The 26,071-nt window shown below is 37.6% G+C and overlaps 2 protein-coding genes across 2 annotated transcripts in view; both read right to left on the bottom strand.

Annotated features, from left to right (window-relative positions):
- Positions 1 to 26,071, bottom strand: part of LOC307000062 (receptor tyrosine-protein kinase erbB-4-like) — a 169,670-nt gene that overhangs the window by 20,886 nt on the left and 122,713 nt on the right. The window contains exons 10-20 of the mRNA XM_079615300.1: positions 25,843 to 25,916; positions 25,185 to 25,275; positions 24,765 to 24,964; positions 23,209 to 23,341; positions 10,447 to 10,540; positions 9,532 to 9,686; positions 7,226 to 7,270; positions 6,967 to 7,099; positions 5,729 to 5,851; positions 5,549 to 5,647; positions 4,759 to 4,944 (exon numbers count right to left, since the gene is read on the bottom strand). Of these exons, the coding sequence (XP_079471426.1) occupies positions 4,759 to 4,944; positions 5,549 to 5,647; positions 5,729 to 5,851; positions 6,967 to 7,099; positions 7,226 to 7,270; positions 9,532 to 9,686; positions 10,447 to 10,540; positions 23,209 to 23,341; positions 24,765 to 24,964; positions 25,185 to 25,275; positions 25,843 to 25,916 (1,333 nt within the window). The remainder of the gene's footprint in view (positions 1 to 4,758; positions 4,945 to 5,548; positions 5,648 to 5,728; positions 5,852 to 6,966; positions 7,100 to 7,225; positions 7,271 to 9,531; positions 9,687 to 10,446; positions 10,541 to 23,208; positions 23,342 to 24,764; positions 24,965 to 25,184; positions 25,276 to 25,842; positions 25,917 to 26,071) is intronic.
- LOC307000217 (uncharacterized protein) lies at positions 13,922 to 17,199 on the bottom strand (the record flags this gene model as incomplete). The annotated part of the gene is made up of 7 exons (XM_079615647.1): positions 16,827 to 17,199; positions 16,556 to 16,692; positions 15,367 to 15,460; positions 14,897 to 15,226; positions 14,630 to 14,795; positions 14,347 to 14,474; positions 13,922 to 14,245 (listed from the first exon to the last, which is right to left on the bottom strand). The coding sequence occupies exons 1-7, from the start codon at positions 16,926 to 16,928 to the stop codon at positions 13,922 to 13,924; spliced, it is 1,281 nt and encodes a 426-aa protein (XP_079471773.1). The 5' UTR covers positions 16,929 to 17,199.

Raw genomic sequence — 26,071 nt, 5'->3', positions numbered from 1 at the left:
TTTCCCCCTTCAAGAGTAATGTTCAGTCCTCCACTGTACCCCCTGTCACTGTTCAACCCCGGACTGTTTCCCCCAGGGCTTCTCCTCATGTGTTCCCTTCCAAGTCTGCCCGGATTCCTCGCCCTAAGTCCTCACCCTGCAAACCTAAGACCCCCAGTCCTCCTATCCACCCTGGACCACCCCCCATGAACTCTGTGTTTCCTCCACCTCCCCTTCCATGTTTGTTGTTTTTAATTTTTCACCCTAACCCTGCCATTGTGTATTCGTGTATGCCTTTGTTATTATTTGTCATGTATTGTTGGTTTGTGTCTTTGTCACAGTCTGTCTTGTCCCGTGTTTAATGTCCCCTTGAGGAGCGTCTGGAAGCCGCTCCTTAAGGTGGGGGTTCTGTCATGATTCTGCCCTCGTGTCCTTGATTTTCTCTAGTCTTGAGGCAGGATCATGACAGACCCATGTTTTGTGTGCAAGCACATGGCCTGTTTGGGCCATGTGCTTGTGTTGTCTCGTTACTTAACCCCACCCCCTTGTTATCCTCGTCTTGTGATTATTGTCTAGTCAGTTTCACCTGTCTTCGTCATTAGTGTTCCCTATATTATCCCCATGTGTTTGCTGTCCTGTGCCGGTTCATTGTTTGTTGTGTCACATTTTGTGAGTGTCTACCCGTGAGTACCTTGTCTGAGAAGAACGTCTTGATCTTGTGTTTGCTGTTTGTTCATAGTCTAGTTTTTGTCACGTGTTATCCAGTTAGTTACCCCTCGTTTGTATTGCCTCTGTTTTGCCCCCTCGTGGGTTTTGTTTTCCTGTTTTTTCTGTTATAATAAACGTTGTGTGCTTTCATACTGTCTGCGTTTGGGTTCATCTGCTATCCTCATAACAGTGTTCAGATACATGCTTTCATCCTCTGTACCAATTAGTACTATTTTTTAAATCCTGTTATACAGCAGATGTTACACTATACACAACCCTTTTCCCTTTAAATTACAACATGAAAGACAAATTAAGTCTAAGTTTAACGTATTATCATAAATTGAACGACCGTACACACAAAAAAGACCTGCCTTGCTCAAACTACATGAGCAAAAGCGTGAAAATGGACAAAATCTCAAAGCCGATGTGTTGTGAAAGACACACAGAAAGAAAGATGTTTGCATAAAACTATTTATAGCTGGCTAAAACACACTTGTCTAAAGGCCAGGCAATCCTATGAGACTGAAATCAGATGACTGAATTGAAAAACATCCGCATAAAAAATATTTCAGCACTGGATCATGATTTCTTCCTTTGCCCACATCTTCAAAAGCAAACATTACTAAATCATTCACGAGCACAGAGTCCCATCAGCGGCAGGCGGCTTGAATTAGCCTAGTTCACTCTAATCTGTGATAAGGACACCTCAGCTCTTTTCATAGTCAACCATCTTGAAATGAATGATCCAATCAGAGTTTCAATCCCCCAAATCCAAACTCCATACATCTATTAGTGCAGCGGATCCCTCGCTGTAATTGGAGGGTTTCAGAGACTCTGCATTTCCAGAGTGGTCACCGCGCGGAATGAAAGCACTTATTCGGCTTGGATTAGGGATTGTTTGAGAGGTGATTGGAAAAAGCTGAATGCCGGCTTTTAACAGCACGTGAACTTAAAAAAGAAATAAACAGAAATGCTTATTAACAAACAATACATTCAAATTGAATTGAAGATAGAAAAGGCAACAAAAAAAAAAAAAGCTATGGGAGACTTGCTGCACCACAACTGAGTTGCATTCACTCTGATAGAAAACAACATACTGTATGCATTAAAGAATGCCTTAAAGATGCAGAATGCTTCATTTTGAGTCTGCCATAATAATAAAAAAATATCTGAGCTATATTATTCACATGGACTTAATGGTCTCATTTGATTGCATTTTTTATGTCTCCTCAGGAGTTCTACAAGTAACATCATAGATGAAACAAACAGAAGTCCGTTAAGTCTCTTAAGCTATGAAAGAAGAAACTTTGCAATGTCAGTACTATATAGATATCAATGACTGCATGAGAGAAACACTATGTGTGTGTTGCTATGAAAAACAGCCAGATGGAAATGCTGGACAAGGTATAAGATTTGAACATCATAAGATAATAGTCTAAATGGATGCAATGATGATAACTAGCTCCTTTCTAATATATTTGTTGGCATTGTTTTTTCCTGGCAGATAAATGCTGGATGCTGGGAATTATTCAAACGACACCCATCATCTGATGGAGGGTATCACTTTTGATGCCAAGTTAGCTAGGAAATATGCAAACGAGCTCTAACACAGCCACATACTTTATCCATAGAGAGATGATTTTAGAAAGAATATTATAACCCTCTTTCATTCACACTGCAATGCCAAATCAAATTCATAATTATGATTTTTCAATAAGCCAATGTATGCAAGAATATCTCATTTGAACTTTTGCACATGTAAACCCCTGATGCCTGTATTATTAAATCAGGAAGGTTAAAAAATATTCACATAAAAGCAAGGAAAAAATATCATTAAATTAAAGAAAATTTCTTATTTTATTTTCAGATACAGAATACTGTATTTTGAGAGTTACAAGTAATCTGCCTCAGAAATTATATTATAAATTCATATATATTTATATATATATATATATATACATTTTACACATACAAAGGTACACAGAATAATGTATTTTGAGAGTGTTATCTGAATCTGCTTCAAAAAAGAAATACAGAAATGAATTTATTTCATTAAGTATTAAGAGATAAAGTAACTTTGTGAGATATAAAGTCGTATTTCCCTTCCTTTTTAAACTTAGAGGCAGAAATGGGCTTTCATATTGGACACCACAAATATGATTTGGTTAAATTATGTTTTTATAGGTACTGCATATTCAAGGTCATTCGTCATGTTCACACTATATGACTAATTCAGATCTTGTATTCTCAGACAAAAGGTGCAAAGTAAATGAGCAGCGCTATGAAAGATGACATTAATCCTGTATGCTAACCAGAAGAGAGAGCAATCGGTCTGAAGTAGTTGAAAATCACACGCACTGAAAATGCTGCTGTCCAACTCAAACATCTTGAAACGCTGAAGGCGTCAAAATCGGTCTCCTCTCTCCCTGGCATCTAACTTGCTCTTCACTTCAGCTGTCATGTTCCTCAGGTCTAGGCGTGAGAAAGCAACAGGTCTGGAAATTCACTCGCACTAAAATAAGTCTCGAGTTTCTCCAAGAACACAGCAGGAGGAGGAGCCCATGCCCATGCACTACATACAGGTTCTGTATGATAGGAGAGCACGACGCCAAGATCTAAGAGGACTGGGTAGCAATCACAGGTCACTGGGTGAACACAGCAGGGCTATCTAATGGACGATGGAGAGGATTAATATCCTGAGGACCACAGCAGGCGAGAAATCAAACACAGATCCAACTTTAAACTCGCTAGCTTCTCTGAGAGAGGACATGCTGGTAAACAATCTCAGACTGAACAGTGAGTATGGCTCTCGACTGAGGACAGTGGGGGTTTTTCTGTCCAAGACAGAGGGAAATATAATGCTATATATTTTTTTTAAATTATATTTAATTTGCTCAGTTTAAATAGCTAATTCTCTTTTAAAGCTTATATCAATGCTTCGCTTCACACAATTTCTTAAATGTCTATATAATTTGCATGAACATTTTGTTCTCATCCTGGCTTTTACATCCAGTATTTTTATGCAATATCTTAAAATCTGCATAAAAATACATCATCGATCAAACGTTGGGGGTAAGATTTTGTAATATTTTTGAAAGAAGTCTCTTCTGATCACCAAGGCAACATTTATTTGATCAAAAATACAGTGAATTTTTAGTAATGTTGTGAAAATAAATATACAATATAATGATATGTTTTAATATATTTTAAAATGTAATTCATTTCAGATTTTTCAGCTTTCTTTACTCCAGTCTTCAGTGTCACATGACCTTTCAGAAATCATTCGAATATGCTGATTTGCTGCTCAAGAAACATTTCTTTTCATTATCAATGTTGAAAACAGTTGTGCTGCTTCATATTTTTGTGGAAATACAGGATTATTAAATGAACAGAAAGTTCAAAAGAACAGGATTCATCTTTTTGAAATCTTTTGTAACATTATGAATGTCTTGACTGTTACTTTTATCAATTTAATGCATCGATTCTGATTAAAAGGATTAATTTCTTTAAAAAAATGAACAGTAGTATAATGTGGATGCGAACCGGACTACTGATATTATAGATAAGGATTACTAGTACTGGAGTGAGAAAATGGATTGGCAAATTACACAAACTAGACTTCAACTTGCGGTGACTGCTTGAGCACCACAGCTAAATAAATATTTCATGCAATGCTGAGTAGGAAATGGGTAGCTGAGGATATTTTCCCTGAACTCCTTCATACACCAGTCCATTACATAACGTTTCAATCACAGAGCTGAAGAAAGAAGATTTTCTCTTTAAACATGGTAGGGGGCAGTTGCACTCATTTGACGCATTAGACACCGGAGCTTCTTCCTTCGAAGCACTTCTAAGAACGTCCTTGTGTTTGATGTGGAACCCGACTGAGCCGAAGCAACTGAGTGTTTACTGGTTCCAGCAGCCTGCAGATATGTGCGTTCAGTGTAAAAAAAAAACTTCAAGTACAGTGCATTTACTATGAACTCTGGGAAGGGTATGTAGAGACTCATTATTTGAGACAATGTTTTTCACTGTACATGCTCAACAACAAAGCGCAAGGCGCAGTCTTACCTTTGCGATCTGCACGCACCAGTTGAGCAGCAGCTGGGAGCCGATGTTCTCCTGGTGCTCATGTACGTAGTCCAGCAGGCAGCCGTGGGGCATGAGCTGAGTTACCAGCTGAATAGTGGGACTCAAGCAGACCCCCAACAGACGCACTAAATGAGGATGCTCCACGCTGGCCATGATCAGCGCCTCCTGGAGGACAAAAAGAGAAACACTGGAAATGGGCTGTTTTCATCAACACTATGGATCATTCTGGCCATTATACATTATGTGAACTCTAGGTTCAATTAGAACTCCAAACTAGGGTTGGGTATCACCAAATACCTCATGATACAATACATATCGGGATATCAGAATTGAATCAACATCAAAACCATAAGGTAGACCTAGAATGACTGCAAGATAAATGTAGCCTATAATCTCCAGGTTCTCTCTCTCTCTCTCTCTCTCTCTCTCTCTCTCTCTCTCTCTCTCTCTCTCTCTCTGAAGCAATGCTGAGAAACGTTACTGAGCACACAGTGTCAGATCACAAAACATACTCAGAGAAGATAAAGGTCATAAGTGTAATTTAAAATTTGTATGATTTAAATTATTTGTATTCATTCTTTTAGGATTCATTACACTGGTCAAATTTAGAGTAAAGACATTTATAATGTTATCAAAATTTCCATTTCAAATAAATGCAGTTCTTTTCAACTTTCTATGGATCAAACAAGCCTGATAAATCACAAACATATTGAGCAGCACAACTGCTTTCAGTAAACAGTAAAGTGAGGTTTAATTATAAATTACTCACATCCATAAATTCCACATTGGCTTTAGGTCCTGTACTTTCATTGAGTATCTTTATGGCCACTGGAATCTTCACCGTTTCCCCTTCTGGAATCCAGATTCCCTTATAAAAAAAAATGGCAGCAGAAGTTCAGGAAACACGCAGAACTCATCAACACATGAATCATAAAAGTGAATGTAGTACCTTGTAAACAGTGCCAAAGGCTCCAGTTCCCAAGATCTTGACCCTCTTAAGCTCCGTCTCCTTCAGTATACGTAACTGTGCCTGGTTTGGCGCCGTGCCGCTCGGCGTTAAAGGCTCCACCAACTGCTCCAAAAACAATCAAAATTCATACATAACTACAATACCTACTTGAGCTTCATCTGCCAGTAACTATTGGCACCATTATGGACGGTATGATTTCATTATTGTCATCATATGTTTACAGTCTGTGTTTTGCCAATTTGCTCTGCTTTTTTCAGTTTAAATCAGTTTTTATCTCCTCTTCTTTACTTCTTGAGTTATGCCTGTGTTTATACAGAGATTCTTTCAGACTAATTCATGGCCTCTTAATCTGTTTTCATTTACCTAGCCACTAAAACCTTTGCCAAATTACAATACCTTTAAAAAAAAAAACATGCACAATATCTGCTGTACTTCTCATATTTACAAATTGCTATTCATATCACTCTGCAGTGGTTGCCAATCTCATCATGTATTCAGTTCAAAATACTTATTTTAACCTTCAAGGATCTTCATAGTGCTGAACCTCATTATCTACAGTATGTGAGATACTGCATCCATATATTCCTGCATGTATGCTCCGGTCCTCCGAATTCAGATTGCTATACTTTTCCGTAGGTTTCAACTCTTTAATATGGGTGACATAACCACCATTAAAATAAAACATCCTGTCATAATGGTTGCTATTGACAGACCCTATTTCTAAATAATTTATTAATCCTGATATTGAGTATATTATATGTTTTATGTCTTTCAATAAAACAACAACAAATAATCCTTCAACACTGGATTTATCTGCAAGAAGTAAATCAATTTGGGGCGATACACTCCCCAACAAAACAGCAGATTCCATAATATTGACTTTATTTCAAATGCACATTCACACACATACTGGCTGCACAACATATTGAAGTACTTTCAGAAGTTGCCATTTAAGGATCCGAAAATGATCTCCATTATTCCATTTGAGGTTTCCCGCCATTGAAGTGAGAGAAGCACTTTCAAATGGAAAGTTAAGACTGGATATGGAGGCCACAGACCTGTCCATGCACCACAACACCAATTTCACTGGCCAGGCTTTCTGTCTGCATTTCTATTTCAGACTTTGTGTCTCCTGATATCAAATGTTTATGAAATTAGTGCACCGCATCCAAATTATTGAAACTCCTTTTAAATGTTGGCAGATTTTTAGCTCTCACCTCGGTTTCTAAGAAACGCCGTAAAGCTCTTTTCTTCTTGATGCTCTTCCGACGGAAAAAGATAGCAAATCCGAGCGCCACGATGACGACCACAAACATCCCCCCAATCACCCCAGCTGCAATCAGAGGAGTCCTGGAGGAAAATATACGGTTTAGTTCAAATTCAGTTTTTATTCCGTTATATGCACAACACATATGAAAAGTTATAATATATATTAACCAGTTCCTTGAATAGTTTGAAAAACATTTGGGTGTTTACCTGTCCAGCATCCCAATACAATCTTGAATCCGGGGTCCAGTACACCTGTGATACAGAAAATTAGGATGAAAATAATAATTAAAATATTATTACTACAATAAAGATTACTAAAACAATGATGATGACAATACGGTCTAGTAGCTTGTTGCATATACACTACTGATCAAAAGTTTGGGGTTTATTTATTTTTTTAAGATCAGCAAGAACACATTACATTGATCCAAAGTGACCGTAAAGACATTTACATTGTTACAAAAACATTGTTTCAAATAAACGCTGTTCTTTTGAAGTTTCTATTCATCAAAGAATCATGAAAAACTGTATCATCGTTTATACAAAAATAATCAGTAAACCATTTTCAAATAATATATTTTTTTAATGTTTATTGAGCAGCAAATCAGCATTTTAGAATGATTTCGGAAGAATCATGTGACACTGAGGACTCCAGTAATGATGCTGAAAATTCAGCTTTGACATCACAAGAATAAATGACATTAAAAAAAAACAATGTTTTACTTTAAATTTCACAATATTACTATGTTTACTGTCTTTTTTTTAATCAAATAAATGCAGGTGAGCATGCCTTTTAAAATCATGAAAATAATCTTACTGAGCCCAAGCTTTGAACAGTAAATGTGCATGTGATCTACCTAGTCATCTATCTAGCATTAGCCTCTTTGATGATCATCTCAGGAGCTTTACATACTGAAATAAGGCATGTTGGAGCACTGTGACAGTGGTGACTGGGTTCAGTAATCATAGAGAACCGTACTGAAGAGCCCATGCCTGACAGTAACCAGCGGCAGTGACTGTCACCCACAAGATGAAGGGATCGCAAGCGCTTTGCTATGGTGTCCTAGAGCATTGCAAGAGCTTTGATTTGAGAGCCAAGACAGACCAGAACAAACCAGAGGCTCAGACTGGGTGGATGTCTCTTGTGTGTCCGTGCACAGTATGATCTCCCTCAGATCTACGGGACGTGACACAGAACATTGGTGGAGCTGCACCCAAATTCGTCATCCCACTGGGCAGTTAAAGTTTAGATAGTTAGGTGTAGATTGGGTGTGTTTTGAATGAATGGGATTTCCAAGATGAAACTGAGCAAAAGAATAGCCTAGAGCAGGGCTAGTGAACTTCTGAAAGCTCAGGTGCCACAGGAGGATCCTTTAGTCTCAAGTCACACTGCTAAGTTTTAAAGCTAATCTTTTAAAAGCGAGTAGGCTAATGTGTGGTAGGCTACGCAATTTCGATCACATATATTATCAGTATTTTTTATAATTATTTTTATTTTATGATGTTACAAAAGTTTTCTATTTCTAATATATACTATTCTTTTAAACTTTCTATCCATCAAATAATCCTGAAAAAAATAGGGCACAACGGGGCTAAAGGCACACAGGTAAATGGCACATTTGACTTTGTTCTCTTTTAAACAGCTAACATCACTAAATATCTCACAGGCGACGCATCGTTGATCCTCTCAGATCGCGTATTTGATAATGCACACTGCGTGAATGTCACTCTTGTGAAAGAACATCGATTTTCCTCTGATTTCGGGTATGTGTCGGCTATTTCGCTAAATCTGTCGTCGAGTGAAAATCTGGGCTAAAATCATGCAGCGTGAACTCGGCATAATTTGATCTAATATTTAATGTTTTTTTCAAATGTAGATTCAAGTAGCATATAAGAATTGATAAAATGATTGACTATATTTTGAGACAAAGGTCTTGTTAATGATTTTCAGTTTTGTTCAAGGTAACAAACAAACAAACAAACAATAAAAAAAAAACACTTTTATGATTTATTTTCACACAAAACTAGTTGTTCTATCAATGTTTAACAAAAAAAATTTCTGCAATCATACTACGGTACTAGTGAAAAGCACCTTCTACCCTATATCTGAAATCAGCATATTACAGTTATTTCTGAAGGATCACGTGACACTGAAGACTGGAGTAATGATGCTGAACATGCAGCTTTGCATCACAGAAATACATTTTATTTTAAAATATATCAAAATAGAAAACGGAATTTTTAAAACAGAAATCAAATAAGAGCATCCTCGGTAGGCTGCGTTGAAAATATTATTGGATAAGCCACAGTTAAAGTTGCTGTAAACATCCTCAAATGTCTACCTTCACATGGTATTTATAACTTGCTCCTTATTATCAAGGCAGGAAGACATGGAACGTTTGTTTGTACTGTAATTATTGCAGTTGCCATGATGATGATAAAAAAAAGTCTATTTGTGTTGAGTAGTGCTGGCCTGGAGGAAAAAGAAAACACACATACAGGCAGATGCTTACCCCTGGGTGCAGTTGGGGTGGCAGGGATGGCACTCGTTGTTGCTCTCAGCATATTTGAAGATGAAGCTGTTTGCTCCCTGCAGACCATCAGGGCATTTCTCCACACAGTTGGGCCCGTCTTTCAGATGCAGGCATTTCACGCAGTGATCTGGACCCTAAACCATGCAGACAAAATGCATTTGTCTTTGAGTCGCACATGACAAATCAAGAGGGACAAATAAAGGAAAATAAACTACTTACAATAATGTTATATTGAGCTTAACCCCAAAGAAAAACTGTAATATTTTATGCACATATCAAATATTGGTACTTTCTTGTGAGTTTGAGCAACATAAAAATGTCATTCAAGTTTTACTTAAGTCACATAGCGGTGTTGACAACATAAATTTATACATATTTGACATAAATAATTGCCCAATAATTTGAAAGTGGGTGTCACACGGTTGGGCGAGTTCTTACATTCTCTGACAGCTCTGATGTTTGCTAATTATGCAGCTTAGGAATTGAGATGGACAGACAGGTTATCTTAAGAAGCTGACAGATTCGTTCATCTGCGTTTAAAGTCTAAAACCACTGCACTTGCATTTTACTGAAAAATTTGAGTACTGCTAACTTAATTTGCAGACAAATGTCCAAAATGTCACAATGATGCCGCTGATGGGTGGGGCTTAAGTAGTGAAGTCATATTAAAAGGCATTTTAAAAATTGTCAACATTAAATGGCTTTGCAACCCATTTTAGCTCTGTAAAATGGTAGATTTGAAAGTGGTCAATGCTAAAAATATAGGGTGGGATTTCAAAAAAAAAATCATTAAAAAAAGAAAGTTAATACATATTTTATGAAAGATTATGAGGAACACATTTTGTTTTTCTTTGGAATATATTAAGAAAGTTAAACAGTGCTTGGTTTACTTACAGGGCCATGACAGCTTAGAGTTTTATCTTCAGCCTTTTCACACTGGTTGTCACACTCCACACACACAGATCCATTGGCAAACTCTCGATCGTCTCTAAAACATTTAAACAAATAGAAATATTCAGACAGTTATATATTTAATATTTCTATTTGGCGGTGTATGCGTAAACCATTGTGTTTTAAATATTCCTTTAATTCTTATTTTATCATGCCAATCAGCCAACAGAATTTCAGTCAAAGCACATATACATAACATGACGTATTGTCTCAGTAACAACACATACAGCAGGTTGTGTTTTGTCTCCGACTCATCCTCCATGTCTTCTTGAACCATGGCCAACTGAACCACAGACACTACATTCACACACTGGCGAGAACTTGGCTAATATGCTACACAGCAAAATCCGCAGTGCTAATTCAACACCTACAGAGTTAAATTCAACACTTTAAAAGTGTCTATATTGGTCCACACTAGATCGAGTTAAAACTACACTTTTCAAAGTGTTAAATATTTAACACTATGACAGAGTTGCATTAACTCTCTAAATAGTTAACATTTAACACTAGTCAACACTGGTTAGTGTTGAATTTACCCAACACCAGTGCGTAGTGTCAACATTTAACACCTAATGTGTGTTTTTTTCAACACTACCGAGTTGTTGCCATATTAACACTACATAGGATGTAAAGTTTAACATAAAATGCAACTCTTCTAAAATTGATCTGTATTGATTTGTAATACTACTTGAAATCAATTTACCCCCCCCCCCCCCTCCAATGGAACTCAGTAAAATAATTTACAAAAAAGACAAAAACAGGGAGATTGTAGTTCAAGTGAAACTGTATTAAATAAAGCACACCATCCACAACAAAGCATTGGCTTTACATTGAACAATGGACAACCAATCCTCTAGCACAGGTCACACAAAATGGCAATGTGGCACTACATATGTTTTTTCATCCATCTCATTAGAAAACTGTTTGTCATACGGTCTGTAATAGATCAACTCATCAATAGAAATAACAGAAAAGGAATCAGCTCTCTCCTCAATACAATATGCATTAAAGTGGTCATCAAAATAAAGTGTGTCAACTCTGCATGTCAAAATAAAAGCTTGATCTTCATTAATAATGATATTTGTGATCTTTCTGAACACAGGAATTTCCATATCTGTTGTAATACAAACAAACATACCAATTTGATACTCCGTTCCAAAGTTTTTCACCCAATTAGTAGTTGACACGTCAGAAAATGCATTCACATGAAACTTAGCACTTAAATTCTCACCACCCTCCAAGCTATCGATCATTTCTTTCCTCACTGGACCAAACTCAAATCTCTGAAAATTAAAATTCTCCCAGTGATAAGCTAACTGTCTCTGGTGTTGTCTTACCAAGGTTTTTGTGATATTTTTGAAATTTTTAACAGATCGTTTAAAAAAATTATGTTTGGCCTCAAACCTCATGCACCATACATGAAGAAGTGGACCTATTTTACGAATGCACCTTGGATAATGTATCATAAAATGATGCTTTGGAATTAATCTTCTGTCAGGAAACAAGGATTTGAACAGCTTGTGGTGATCATTAATCAAATGCTTCAAATAATACGTCAAACCATTAGTAACAACTGGTGAAAACACTATATTCACTATCTGAATCAAGAGGAGGAGCAAGTTCCAGTAACTGTTATTTCTTTCAATTACATCACCAAAAATCAGGGGAGCATTTCGCACAAGACACCAAGACTGAATTGCATTCAATCCAAGATCTTTACTACCCTCATCCATTTTCAACCCACTTGGCCTGTTTTTTCGCTCAATATAACCGTAGTTGAAACTTTGGATCCTCTGTGACAATGTTTCCAAAGACAGATTCTTGTTATTGACCAGGTATTGAAATACTAGTTTCAATTCGTACTGCACTACACCTTCAAGCAAATCATGCATGATGTCAACTGCATAGTTATCAGAGATGTGGTAAAAACATAGTGTATTGAGCAAGCATGTCTTCTTGACACCAAATGTTGATGCCAACATAGGATTTTCCTGTAGAGCTGCACAATGTTCTGCATGGATTTCTTTTGTACGGAAAATCAAGCAAGGGTTATCTTCAGTGAAGACAGATTGTAACTCTTCCTTTGTAGTTAAACAAAATCTACAAAAATATGTTGCACTGAAGGATTCAACAAAACCAAACAACCCGTGCAAACCTAGATTATCACCTGTTACTTGAATAACAGTCCCTCGCAATGGTGAGTCTGAGAAAGGTACCTCTATTCCTTCCATTTCTAGTGTTTTAACATCATCAATGAGAGGCTTTAGTATTTCATCAAATCCATATTTCTTCAGGTCTTGTGAATGAAAAAGTGCGACAACATGAATATTCATCAGAACAGAATTACATTTTGGGGGCAGGTTCCTCAATATAAAGTAAATGCAACCAAGCTTGTGTATCCCTTTCTTTGAACCCAAGGGATTTGCCGTCTCAAAATCATCATAATAAATCTGAATCTGTAGAGCATGTTTTTGCTGGGAAAACAAATCATTACTTTTGAAGTATGAACCATCACATATATCTTTATAAACACCTTCTTTGTGTTGCTTGACCTGCAGGAAACTTTCACATAATTCCCTATTCTTAAACATAGATTTCAGGGTTCCCAAGATGGGTACATACACAAATTTATCTGTTACAGGGATCTGGTTGTAAACTCCTGTTGTCCGATCTCTTCGCAAATCAAAACGCGCCCCAAGAACATACTCTACAGGTTCAACTATTTCCCACTTTTCCTCGAAGAACTTCTGTCGTTTGGCTGCTGTATTTAAGACTGAGAAAGGATTTTCCAATTGATCAAAACAATTTTCCACCTTTTTTTCCAAATCGGTTGCTTGAATCTCTGAAGAAGTACAGCTGAGAACAGCTTCTCTTGTTTGCTGATGAATGTCATTTACAAGCTCTTCCATTGACCCTACCATTGCTTGGACAGTGCTCTCAGCAACACCTGATGCTTGCAATTGTGCTACAACAGATCCACACAGGTTTAACAAATGATGCTTGTCAACAGAGGTCCGGCTAGTTACTGGAGTGTCTGTACAGACTGCCTGAGAACTTGACGTGTCTGTACAGACTGCCTGAGAACTTGACGTGTCTGTACAGACTGCCTGAGAACTTGAAGTGTCTGTACAGACTGACTGAGAACTTGAAGGCTCATCACCTTCACTTTGAGCGTCCACATTGTCAATAGTATTTGGTGAACAAGTGGCCTTGTGCAAACGAACGAGGTGTTTTTTGAACCCTGAATACGTACAGAATGATAAATAACATCCCGGTTGTCCACATTTCAAACGTAATGTCTTTCCTGGATATAATCCATGGTGAAGTCTCAAATGCTGACAAAGCAATGCAGAACTTTTCTGGTGTGCCTTACAAATAAAACATATCAGCATATTTGCAAACAAGGATGTGTATCACCTCAAGTATCAGTGTGCAGCAGCCTTGCTCTGAGTTCCTTTACTCTGGGACTTTCCTTGGCACTTCCCAAGTCGATGTTAAACACTGTGGTTTGGATGAATGTGTAGAAGCTGTTGAGGGATTCATGGTAGTTAACACTGAAGATGAAGTGTGCCTTGAAAAGCTCATCGAAAGCTGCCAGGGATGTTTGCGCCTTGCAAGGGATGGCCTTCTGGTCAACGATGACATAGAACCTCTGAATGTTGTTCTTCTGTTCACCAACACAGAGGAGGAAGGGCTGTCCTGGTTCCAAGCTCCCTAGGAAGGCCTCAACACTGGCTCCAATCTGTGACAAACACAGAGACAAAAAAATATTAATTTAAGTTATGCAACACAAGCAACAGCAGTATGCGAACAAGTGGATGAAAAACATTAAACACGGAATACCTTGAGATATCTTGCCACATGGTTGACAGCTTGATATGAGCTAATTTTAGCACTTTTCTTGTGGCCTTTTGACGTAGGGGGGAGCAGGTGAACCAGCAGTAGAACACTTGACAGGTCACTGTCCCAGCCTAGAAGCAAATTAGAATTGTGTAAGATGTTCAGAAACATTTCTATCTTAAAATAGTATTAAAAAAATTACAGATTATGCCAAAGACAATACTTAAGGTAAGAAGATTAGAATCTGTTGTGTAAATGTTTTAAAGGCAGAATGAGGCACACTTACCAGACTCATTTGAGTTTTGCTGCGCAGACAAGAGTTCTTCAACATGCTCATTAGAAGTCCGGTTCTTGCAGTCTGCCAGGAGCCTAGGTTTGAAGTACGTCGGCCATTTTGCCAAAAATTTGCCGGAAACCTCTTCTCCAAACATCATGGTGAAATCTTGGTCAATCTACAGAAGAAACACATTAAGTCCTTGATACTGAAAGTATATTGAGTCATAATTGTTCACTTCAAAAATAAGCTGATCAAACAAAGGTATGTTTTTCTTACCAAGCCGGGGATGTCGAGAAACCGCGGGAACACATCCAAGACTGTTGCAGAGTTTTGCTGGTCCTGAACTAGCGTCTGGCGGTATTGAAATGTTGCCTTCATCCTATCTTTGACAACTGACACATCAGTTGAATGTTTTATCAAGGATATTGCCTCACGGCATTCCTCGCCGAACAGTTGCTTGTCTGCCAGGAGATAATTCCTCTTGCTCTTTGGACCATACGTAGTGCTGGTGGAGCATCTCCGGAATTGAACCGCAGTGTTGCGCTGGACGGTCTTTATCCTCCAAGCCAAGTAGCCAGACCCACTCTCTGCATCATAGTAGTGTTCCTGTAAAACCCAAAAAGAACAAAAGTATGTAACACAGGGGTCACATCACCACATGGCAACATTAGAAGAAATTAAGAACATACATATTCTCTTCATATATTGCAATATAAGCCATTAGTAAAATTTAAAAAAAAACTTACATATCCATTTCCAGAGTATGGATCGCTAAGGTTGGGAAATAGAGTGGTGATGCCAACAGCATATTTTGTTCGCACATGGGTTGGTGGTATTCTCCTTTAAAAGTAGAAAATATATTATTGTTCAAGCTTTTTCCCGCTTCAAGAGGGATAAAAATATGGACTTAATGCCTATCAAACTAAACTTTATAAATATACAAAAATAAGACTTGGAATAAGAATAAAATTGTGAGGGAAAAATTGTCATCTAAAAAGTAAAGGTAACACTTTACATGACGGGGTGTGCATAAGACTGACATGACACCTTTATAATCATGACATGACATGTCATGAATATGAAGGAGGTTTTATGCATTTTTATGACAACCGTCATTAAGTGTCATTTGCTCAATTATAAGATTTTTAATGCAAATATGACATTGTTTGAGATGTCTTTGTTATGACAACTTGACATAAACCAATACATCATAACCTGTCAGTGTCTTGGTAATGACAACTTGACATTACCAAGACAACATCAATTATCATAAATATGTCATAAACATGACATAGCAGATTAATTTAACAGAAAAACTTAAGAAACCACTTAGCTTTATGGGTTAATGTGCTGCTAAATGACTAATCTGCTAAATGACTAAATGGTTAACATTACATTAAATGTCATGTGATTGGTTTTGACATTGGCTGTCATGAGGCTATTATAACTGTGTCATGAATGTTTTTCTTGACCTCAACTATAGTGGTACAAATTGAATTTGTAATTAAAATATCATTCAGTGTTAATACTCTGTAAAATTATTTTATAACAGTGTCATGTATACTTTTTTTTGACCTCAAATTGAATTTGTCATTAAAGTGACATTGTAATGACAAATTCAATTTATACCACTGTAGTTGAGGACAAGACAATTTATGTTGTCTTGGTAATGTCAAGTTGTCATTACCAAGACACTGACAGGTTTTTGATGTATTGGTTTATGTCATGTTGTCATAACAAAGACATCTCAAACAATGTCATAATTTGCATTAAAAATGTCATAATTGAGCGAATGATACTTAATCACAGTTGTCATAAAGATGCATAAAACCTCCTTCATATTCATGACATGTGTCATGTCATGATTATGAAGGTGTCATGTCAGTCTTATGCACACCCTTTTCAAGTAAAGTGTTACCAACATGGTATACTTACCCATGTACTTCCATCATGTCTGCAACCAGGAGGTTTACCATCTGTCGCCGTGTAGCATCCGTCAATGTCTTTGTTTTGTCATATTCGTGCAATATTTTTTCTCCCCCCGGCTTAGACTGGAGAACGTTTCTCACCATCTAAAAGATGAAGAAGAATCACAAAGGTAGTCATCATGTTAGACATTCCTGCAATAAAACCACAGCTCTTCTACAGAAACTTTGTGTTTGAGGATTAATAACTAATTTTATTTATTACTGAAATTCCCCAATACCTCATTTGCTGATTCCCGTTCAATGTGGGTTCTTTTATATTTATTGTTTCTATCAAGAATCACTGTTGCATCTGATGAATCAGACGCCACAGAGGATGACATGTCGGACACAAGCGACTCTGACGAAGAATGTGAGCGATCTTGATTAAGCACAACTGCAAGAAATTTAAAAGAAACATACACGTTTTAAATACTATTGTTTGCTCAAGAACCTCTAACAACTTATTTTAAGCTTGACAACCAAACTGTCTAGCATATTAGGGCACAACAGGCTAGTCCAGCTTTAATTGAAACACTCTAACGGAGCAAAGTCTTACCTGTAGACTTTTCTGTGGACACATGGATGGTAAGATTCCCTGCTTGTAAAAGCTCCTCAAACACATCCGCATCCACTTCTGTCCCGGATTCATCTGTGATATGCAGCTCGGTCTGCAATGGAAGACCTAACTTTTCTATGACTGAGAGAATATTTGATTTAGGAAAATAAAGAAAAACACAGTGCATTTCCCATTAGTATTAGTATAAAAAAAACAAAAAAAAACAATTGGAGCATTCTGAGCAGTGTTTTTTTCTTCTTCTGCATTTTTGATTTTATATTTGGAGTGCTTGACAAGAAATTATTACTGCCCAACACAATAAACAACTTGGTGGGTGGGGCAATATAACCAGATTACAGTGCCATTGTAAATGGAAAAGACATTTTAGTAACTGATGACTTCAATGTAATGAAGTAATGCCAACCTTTCTGAAGAAATGTTTTGTAGTCTTCATAGCCCTCTTCAGTTTGGGCAACTTTAACATACTTCTGAGTTTCACCAAATCTCACTTTGACCAACATGATGTGCTGTAAAGAAAAAAAAATACATTCAGAAACGTAATGAATGAGAAAATGTGTATGTTACCCACCAACACAGAGGAAACGACGTTAAAGCTAATAGAGGCGAGTTAACATAAGTTAACGTTTAAATTAACATTTCCCTCGGAAATGTGACTAACCTAAAAATAAACCCGTAGCTTACACTTATTTACACGATTTCATTAGAAAATAGTGACGCATTATCAACAATCATAAAGGTTCACATGATAATTAAGCTTAAACCTTAAAAAATGAAGGTGGATGCTTTTATCCACACAAAATTCTTCCAAATTGCACAATGCCCTGTAGGCAACATCTTGCTATACAGCAAGCGTGCACACTTTTTAAACTTGTGCAGCAAGCACAAATAAACTGTCCATGGAAAAGAACCTTAAGCAAGCGAACATCCGTGACTGTGCGTTCACACCAGACGCGAATGGCGCGTCAAATTCGCACCTGCCGCGTCTAGTTATACGCTTGAACACTTTGAATACATTCGTAAAAAACAAGTTTGAAGCGAAATTTAAGCGCGTCTGAGGCGAAATCCGTTGGCGGCCATCTTCTTACTATATATTTATGTATATTAGCGGGAAAATAGTTGTAAAATGGCAGCACGGCAGCTTTCTAGCTGGTTAGTAGGTCAATAACGTGACTCAAAAGATAAATTTGTACATCTTACAACTTACCCAGTTGTACAATCTCCTCACTAATTCCACTAACGATAATCCAAGCGAGGTTAATCCTTTTTGTTTCTGTCTCGATGCGAGAATGAGGCGTATTCGCGTCTACCGCGCCGCGCTCTAACGTATGCCTATTCGCGCCGGCGGCGCCGCAGGTTTTTTTTAAGCGCGTAGTAACGCGTCTTCTATTCGCGTCTGGTGTTAACGCACCATTACTGTTAAATCTATAAACATCCATCAAATAAGCTGACGTTATCTTACCACTGCATCCTACATCCAATTTTAAGCTAAACAAAACAAGCTAAACATAACACAAGTTACCACAATGTACAAAATGTTCATGTAACGTTAATGACAAAAGTACATTACCCACCCAAAGTTACACACTTCCGAACATGTGCACCTGTGACCTGATTTAGTTGGTTAAGCTAACGTTAGTTAAAGTTAGCAAGCTGAAACCCTCACATAAAATGTGCTGTAACTATTTATATCGAACGTTAAGCTAACAATTGATTAAGGTGCAAATACAAACATACACCAAGTACGTTAAACATGTTCATTTATATTTGAAATAGGCCTAACGTTACAACACGAAGTTACAAACATACAGCTAATGTCACCAACATATCTTACCCTGAAAAGAAAATGCGAACGTTACGGTCTAATTTGACTTTCTGTAACGTTAATGGACCACTTTAACGTGGTTGTTCTGAATTCCCAATAAGAAAATGATCACTGTAAGTTATTTGTTCCATACATTGAGCGTTACGTAAAATTTTACACGTAACGTTAACGTTATCCTTTTGAGCGTGGTAATAACTGTTGCATAGTGAACTGCAGCTAGCACTGCACTATTAAACCAACTATAATATTAAGCATTAGCTAACTTAATGTTACCTGTCGAAAAATATAGACCCACCACTACAAATGCAATTAAATAGACCTGTTACTGGTTTAAATTTACTTACATGTGAATGCTCCCGCTCACACTTTGAGCGTGTCCAGTCGAATGATCCAGTCAGATCCAGTCGAGCGGGAAAAAAAGCTGTCTGGTAAATTCCCGCCTCACTACAGGCAAGTAACGGAAATGACTTCAGGAGGTAACACTAGCTTTTGAGTTGAAATCCACACTGTAGAGTTAAACATTCAATATGACATTTAACTCCCAGTGACAACACCAACTCTTTTTGAGGAACAAATCTCTTGTAGTTAAATTAGATTTAAAAAGAGTTGAAATGACTCTACATTTTTACTCTTAACTCTAACACTGAAAATTTAACACTTTTGATTTTGCTGTGTAGTCGGCTGAGTAAGATCCATGAAAAAATAATGGCATTTTAATTAGAGAAATCTTTCTCTGCACTGGTCTGAGAGGATAGAACAAACAGTCCTCTTTAAATTTTATCTAAGCAGATGGCAGCTCAGATTGTGGGAGATACGGCAGAGGAGCTGCCTAGCAGAGCCATCAATACCCTTTCCTTTGTTCGTTTCCATCAGCCCATGTTTCAGAGGGAAATTTTGAGAGGCGGTTCCAAAACAGGGGAAGATGGTGCCTTGTCAATAACAGAGTGAGGATCAAAGAAACCTTCAAGATCTAAAAACATCGGAAATCGAGTGTACGAGCACCCACAGTTTGAAGTTTCTCACACTGGAAAATGTTATGGTCAGAATGGGTGCTAATGTGATGCCCTAAACCAACTTAACTAATTTCCAAGTCTTCCATCTACCCATCTACCTACCAACTCTAAAGGGGTACTTCACCACTGGCAAAATTCTATAAAACTTGGCTGCCTATGCATCAAAAGGCAGAAAATTTTGTAATCTTTGCTACCTGACTAGAAAACAGAGAAAAAAAGGCTGTTGTCTTTCCTTTTGTCAACACCCATAATGCACTGGGCATGTTGCCGTCCAAAGCCCCTCCCTGTCTGCTATGGATATGCTTAACCAGAGTCAAAAACGGCCTTGCTTTTGTAGGAAATATCTCTTAGCAAACTTTTAGTCACAATGTGACTTGTATTGTTCCCGGGTGCAAGAATTCAAAGAGTACACTTTTAGCAGGAATGAGTTATTTTTGGTTTCCAGTGAAGGATCCAGCGCATTGTAGGCTTTGGCAAAAGGCTGCAAATAATGGTAATGATAAGTTATCAAAATTTGTAATACTAAAATGTGCTTAAGAGAGTGTGCAGTTATATTTTCTTTTCATCACGTTTTCTCCTTCGACTTGCACCTCAAAAGGTGTGTGTTTGATTTGCTGTTCTATAAAAGGCTGCAAAGAATCATACACATTGAGAGAACACCGTGACAGAAAATCTGAAAAACCTCTGTGTATGTAGACTTCATTGTAGTCCCCTCCAAATGGCGGGGAACAACTGAAAGAAACTGCCAGTGCCCTGGAGCTGTCAAAAGTCTGCCGGATGAAGCATTTTGCTGACAAATAAATGTGGATTTCTCAGTAACATGGAGAACAAGTAACATCTAGTTTACATATGTAACCCCAGTTCCTAAAGAAGTGAACGAGATACTGTGTCGACTGACACTATGGGTTCCACACCCCCGTGGAACCCGGTGTCTAATGCATGTGTAACAACACGGCACTCGTGGCTGACAGTAGCACCCCAGTGTATAAGAAGGGCGCCCGACAACACATCATCAGATTCGTATTGTCTGAAGGAAGATGTGCAGGTATGCCTGAAGCATGGCAACGTGACGCAGCGTTTTGTTCCTTTGTAACCTAAACGTTACATTTCGAGGGAACTAACACTGCGTCGATTGACACTATTGGGACATCAGTACTAACTACACCAATCTAAAAACCCTTAGCACTAAAGCTCCAAGGCCTTAGCCAATAATACGTTAGTGTGTGATGGTACACACCTTGCACAACATTGCTCCCAGTAACTAATATAGCGATGATAGGCAAGGCCCTGAAGCTTCTATGCTCAATTGGAATCTCAAACTTGTCCGAGCCATGCTCCAGGAGACTCTAGATCCCTTAGAGCAATGCTACCTGAAAACAATATAGCCTCGGCTAAGTCTGTGACCCACATCTAACAATTTCCAACCGTAGACTGGGGCGATGAGGAGGAGTTTAACCTTTCTTAATATCCAGACCTGGAGAGGGTGACAGAGAAGAGAGTAATGACTCTGGAAAGGGGGTAGAAGAAAGGAAGGAGAAGAGGAAAAGAATGAAAAGTGGGGCATCGTGTTGTTAGAAAAAGGGGGGTGCTGTTACACGTGCCTCTCTCTCTCTCTCTCTCTCTCTCTCTAAAAAGACATTGTTAATCAAATGGATATTTTTATTTTAAAATCTAATTCAGTACACATTTAAAATTATTCTCAATAAAAATTGTATTTACCTACCTACCTACCTACCTAAAACTTGTATATTTTATCATTTTGTGTTAATTTTTAATTTTAATTCAATTGATTCTCTAAGTAAACAGAACCTCTAATCTCTGGTCCGAACTCTTAGTTGAGCAACTGGAGCGGTTTGGCACATCATAGACTCCACACAACAGCAGCTGATTTAAAGCACAATTAATTGAGTGTAATGAGACCCCAGTTCATTCTCTAAAATATGACACTCCCCCACAGCTGATTATTGTTAGGAACTAAATTACATTTTTCTGCCACGGGAAATCCTATTCAGATGTTGGTCAGAGTTGCCATTGTTTAATGACTACACCAGAAAAGCAGTGCCAACCACAGAGCTCTTCTCTGACGGTCCCAGAGGACCAGAATGTAAATTTGTTGTCAGATCAGTGTTTCCTCTTTGTCACTCACAGATGGCAGTGTGTTCTGAGCTCGCTTGGGACAGGCCGTGGAACAATTAGCTGGATTTTGGCCTGTGCAGTAGCACTGGCCAGACATAGTGCTGCTGCCTTCTGCGTTCAGACTAGTAACTTTTAGATGAAATCCATCCCTCTCTCTGATTCTTTTAATCTTTTCTCACACATCCCCAAGGCACAAATTTGTACGCAATTCTGTTTACAAAGTGACTAGGGGTGAATGGCAATCTAAATGATAGATAGTCTTCATAAAAAAAAAAAAAAATAGTGCAGTAACCATGGCCCAATAATCTAGTGATGTGTACGTCAGAACTTGTGGAGTTTCAAATGCTGCCCACACAATGGGTCTTATTCATGAAACATTAGCAAGAATGAAGTCGTGTCACTGATCTGTAAATATAAATAAGTTGACAATTGACCACTCGACTGGATTTTTGCATCTAGGTTTCTTAAATAGATATTTACCGGTATCCAAAACCGTAGGCTTAAATAATTAAAATCAGTGTTATTATGTTGTGAATTATATGCTGTGCATTATATGAATCATAATATAAAATGTTTTTAAAAGGATAAGGAAACTCAAAAAGCAGAACAATTGACCAGTATCCCATCTTTTTGCAATATTTGTGGTTTTGATATTTTGATAGTCCCCCAACAGACATTCTACTGACTATAAGTAAACTTGCAAGTACATGTAAACTTATTCCACTTACCCGAACCTAACGGTCTACTAACAGTCTACTACAGCCTACCAATACACTAATGAGAGTTAGTTAACATGTAGTTGTAAAGTTACTTATAGTTAGTAGAATGTCTAAAGTGTACCATTGAAATAAAGTAGACAGACAGACAGACAGACAGACAGACAGACAGACAGATAGACAGATAGACAGATAGACAGATAGACAGATAGACAGATAGATAGATAGATAGATAGATAGATAGATAGATAGATAGATAGATAGATAGATAGATAGATAGATAGATAGATAGAGCAGATCGTATTTGCCCTTGTTTCTTTATTATCTGAAGTCTGTGTCCAATTGTCTTTTACTCACCCATCATAAAGATTACAGGATTTTACACATGTCCTTCCTCGGCTGAAGTATTTACAAGAGAGACATTGATCTGGACCGGGACCCCAGCACCCTGCCGCTGAACACAGCGAATCACAAACCATCTTTTGCTGAGCTGCAGAAGACATTCAAAGAAATTACTTTACACTCATATACGGCCGATATATGGACACAAGTCACACAATAAACTATTTTAAAGGCCCCATGATATGCATGAGTTTTTGTTTTTTTAGACCATGTCATCCATATACTGGTGTACATATGGCTAAACATTATGTTCCTCCCCAACTTTGAATGGAAAATATGTTGAGATAAGAAAGAAAACTGCCCATGTTAGTTTTGCAGTTTTTTAAAAATGCATATTGCTGAGGTTAGATATTGCTACCGAATCCATGAATCAGGGCTGTTGAACAATCCAGGGATATCAGACTACTGTGATCGGTAATGTGGAAAAGAGGCCAATGATGAGCCAGCTAACAGCGCGATTGATCCTGCACACCACACACTTATTATCACACTAATTACATCAAGTGCGGCTTGGCAGTGTGGCACTGTGGGAAGTGTTCTGCAACTGTCAACATCTCCATTACAGATAAGCCTGTGCTTCTCCATTTCATCAGTTCAGTGAATTCTTATCACACATAAGATATTGCCCTATAAAACGATTGTCTTTATGTCCTATTGAAATTTGTAAACTGGCCAACCTACTCTACTAGTCTATTACTAATGCTCAAGTACTCTAAGATGATAACTTGGTGGACAAATTAAGCCAATACTGTGTCAATCTTACACATTCAGCCTCAAATCTATTAGATGAAAAAAATAAAGAAATTATGTTTTGCATAAAGACAACAAAGCCTACATTTAGCCTACACAACATTTCCACCTAATTCTCATTATTGTGTGTGTGTGTGTGTGTGTGTGTGTGTGTGTGTGTGTGTGTGTGTCCTAGTAAACCCTACATTATGGGGACAAAATGTCCCTACAAAGATGGCAATATATGAAATCCTTGCCCTTGTGGGGACATTTCTTTCCCCATGAGGAACACAGCTTATAAATCATACAAGTGATGTTTTATGAAAATGTAAGTTTTTAAGTTTTCTGTGATGGGTAGGTTTAGTCTAAGGGGATAAAATATGCTGTTTGTACAGTATAAAAATCATTATGTTTATGAAAAGCCCCCCCAAAAGAATCCATCCTAAAAATATGGTGAAAAGAATTTTATTTTTTGGGCTGTTGACAATATTCTCTGTAAAAACAAACAAAAAAAATGACACAAAAATACTGAACCTGGCTTTATTCAATCTTGAGATTTCGGTTCTGGAGATGTACTGTATGTAAAGTAGCGTGTTTAATTAGATAATGCCTCATTTGCATATGTAAACATAACATTTCAGAATACCATTTTCTTAATGTACTTAATGTGATTACTCATCAGGCTATTCATCTGTAGTGTCTTACCTTAAAATAGTGACAAACTAGGCAATTTTAAATGATCACAAAATAGAAGATAAGTTTATAACAAGTGCACCACTCACTACACTCTCTGGTGTCCCTGTTGTCCTTGATCAGAGCTCTCTGGGTGCTGGTGCGGAACAGACCGGTCCAGTTCACTGTATTGTAGAAGCAGAGCTGGCTGTTGTTGGTCATGTAGACGTTACCGGCGCTGATCTCTCTCAAAGACTGGAACTGCAGCGAAGAGATCCAGCGCTGCTTCAGGATCAGCAGAGAAATACCACTGACAAAACATGAGATGAGGGTAACTAAAAGCCTCCATACCTATCGCTCTTTCACATTGTTTGCATTTTTATTTGGTAGTCATTTAGCAGACAATTTGATTCATTGAGCTGTACTGTATGAAAATGTTGAAATCAGTTTCACCTGCGTTGACCATGAAATAATGATAATGCTAGATAAATACGTGAATGATTTGCTCACAAATAAGATGTGATTTGTACCTATAAAGAGTTCTTCCTCCTATGGTGACAAGGTTGGAAAAGACACCAAGGTCAGTCATGTTTTCTGGCCAAGACTGGATGTTCAAGAAACCTTTGGATGGAGTTAACAAACGAGATTTAAAACCTATTATTCAACAGTTAATGTCTTGATGTGGCAGTAAAAAGCAAAGCAAGAATAAAGCAAAAGTAGTGAAGAAATATAGAAATGTAATATCCCACCAACAAATATTAACCAAATATCGTGTTTCATTGGGAGTGATTTCCATACTAGTTGCACATGTTCTTATGATCAATATGAGAGGTGTGTTTATATGGTGGGCATGGGAAATGCATTCACGACAAGTCATAGGTCTTTCTTATTGTGCCGGGTTTCATTACGTTTCACTCCATTAACTGCAATATAATATCTGACTGTGCACACACCAGATTTTAATGAAGTAAAAGTCTTCTAACATGACTAACTGTTCATTTTTTCTAAGCTATTAGACTCAGCAAATAAATACCGCAACAAATCCTATTAGCTGTAAAAATAAGGATCCATGAATAATGTGACAGTGTCTTAAGAAATTAATTTGTGTTCACATTTGTTTTTCATTTGCATGCTTAAATGCACCAAAATTATCTTAAGAATAATGACAAGCTCTCTCCCTCTCTCTACCTGTGATCTCTCTGACGGTGTGGAACACATTCAGCCGCTCAGGATCCAGAGCGCCAATACCATTATACATGTCTCTGTTAAACAAAGCAAAACATGTAATGAGTTTAAGGAATGCAAAGAGTGTTTGTCAAGACGTACACAAATTACACTGTACAGTAAACATTAAAAAATAAGTTGTAAAAAGCTATTTCTAATTGATCTTGCCCATAAAGATACTTACGTTCGTGTG

The sequence above is a fragment of the Phoxinus phoxinus genome (genome assembly GCF_949152265.1).
Source record: "Phoxinus phoxinus genome assembly, chromosome: 6".
NCBI lineage: Eukaryota > Metazoa > Chordata > Actinopteri > Cypriniformes > Leuciscidae > Phoxinus > Phoxinus phoxinus.
This window is presented reverse-complemented; position numbering and strand designations above follow the sequence as displayed.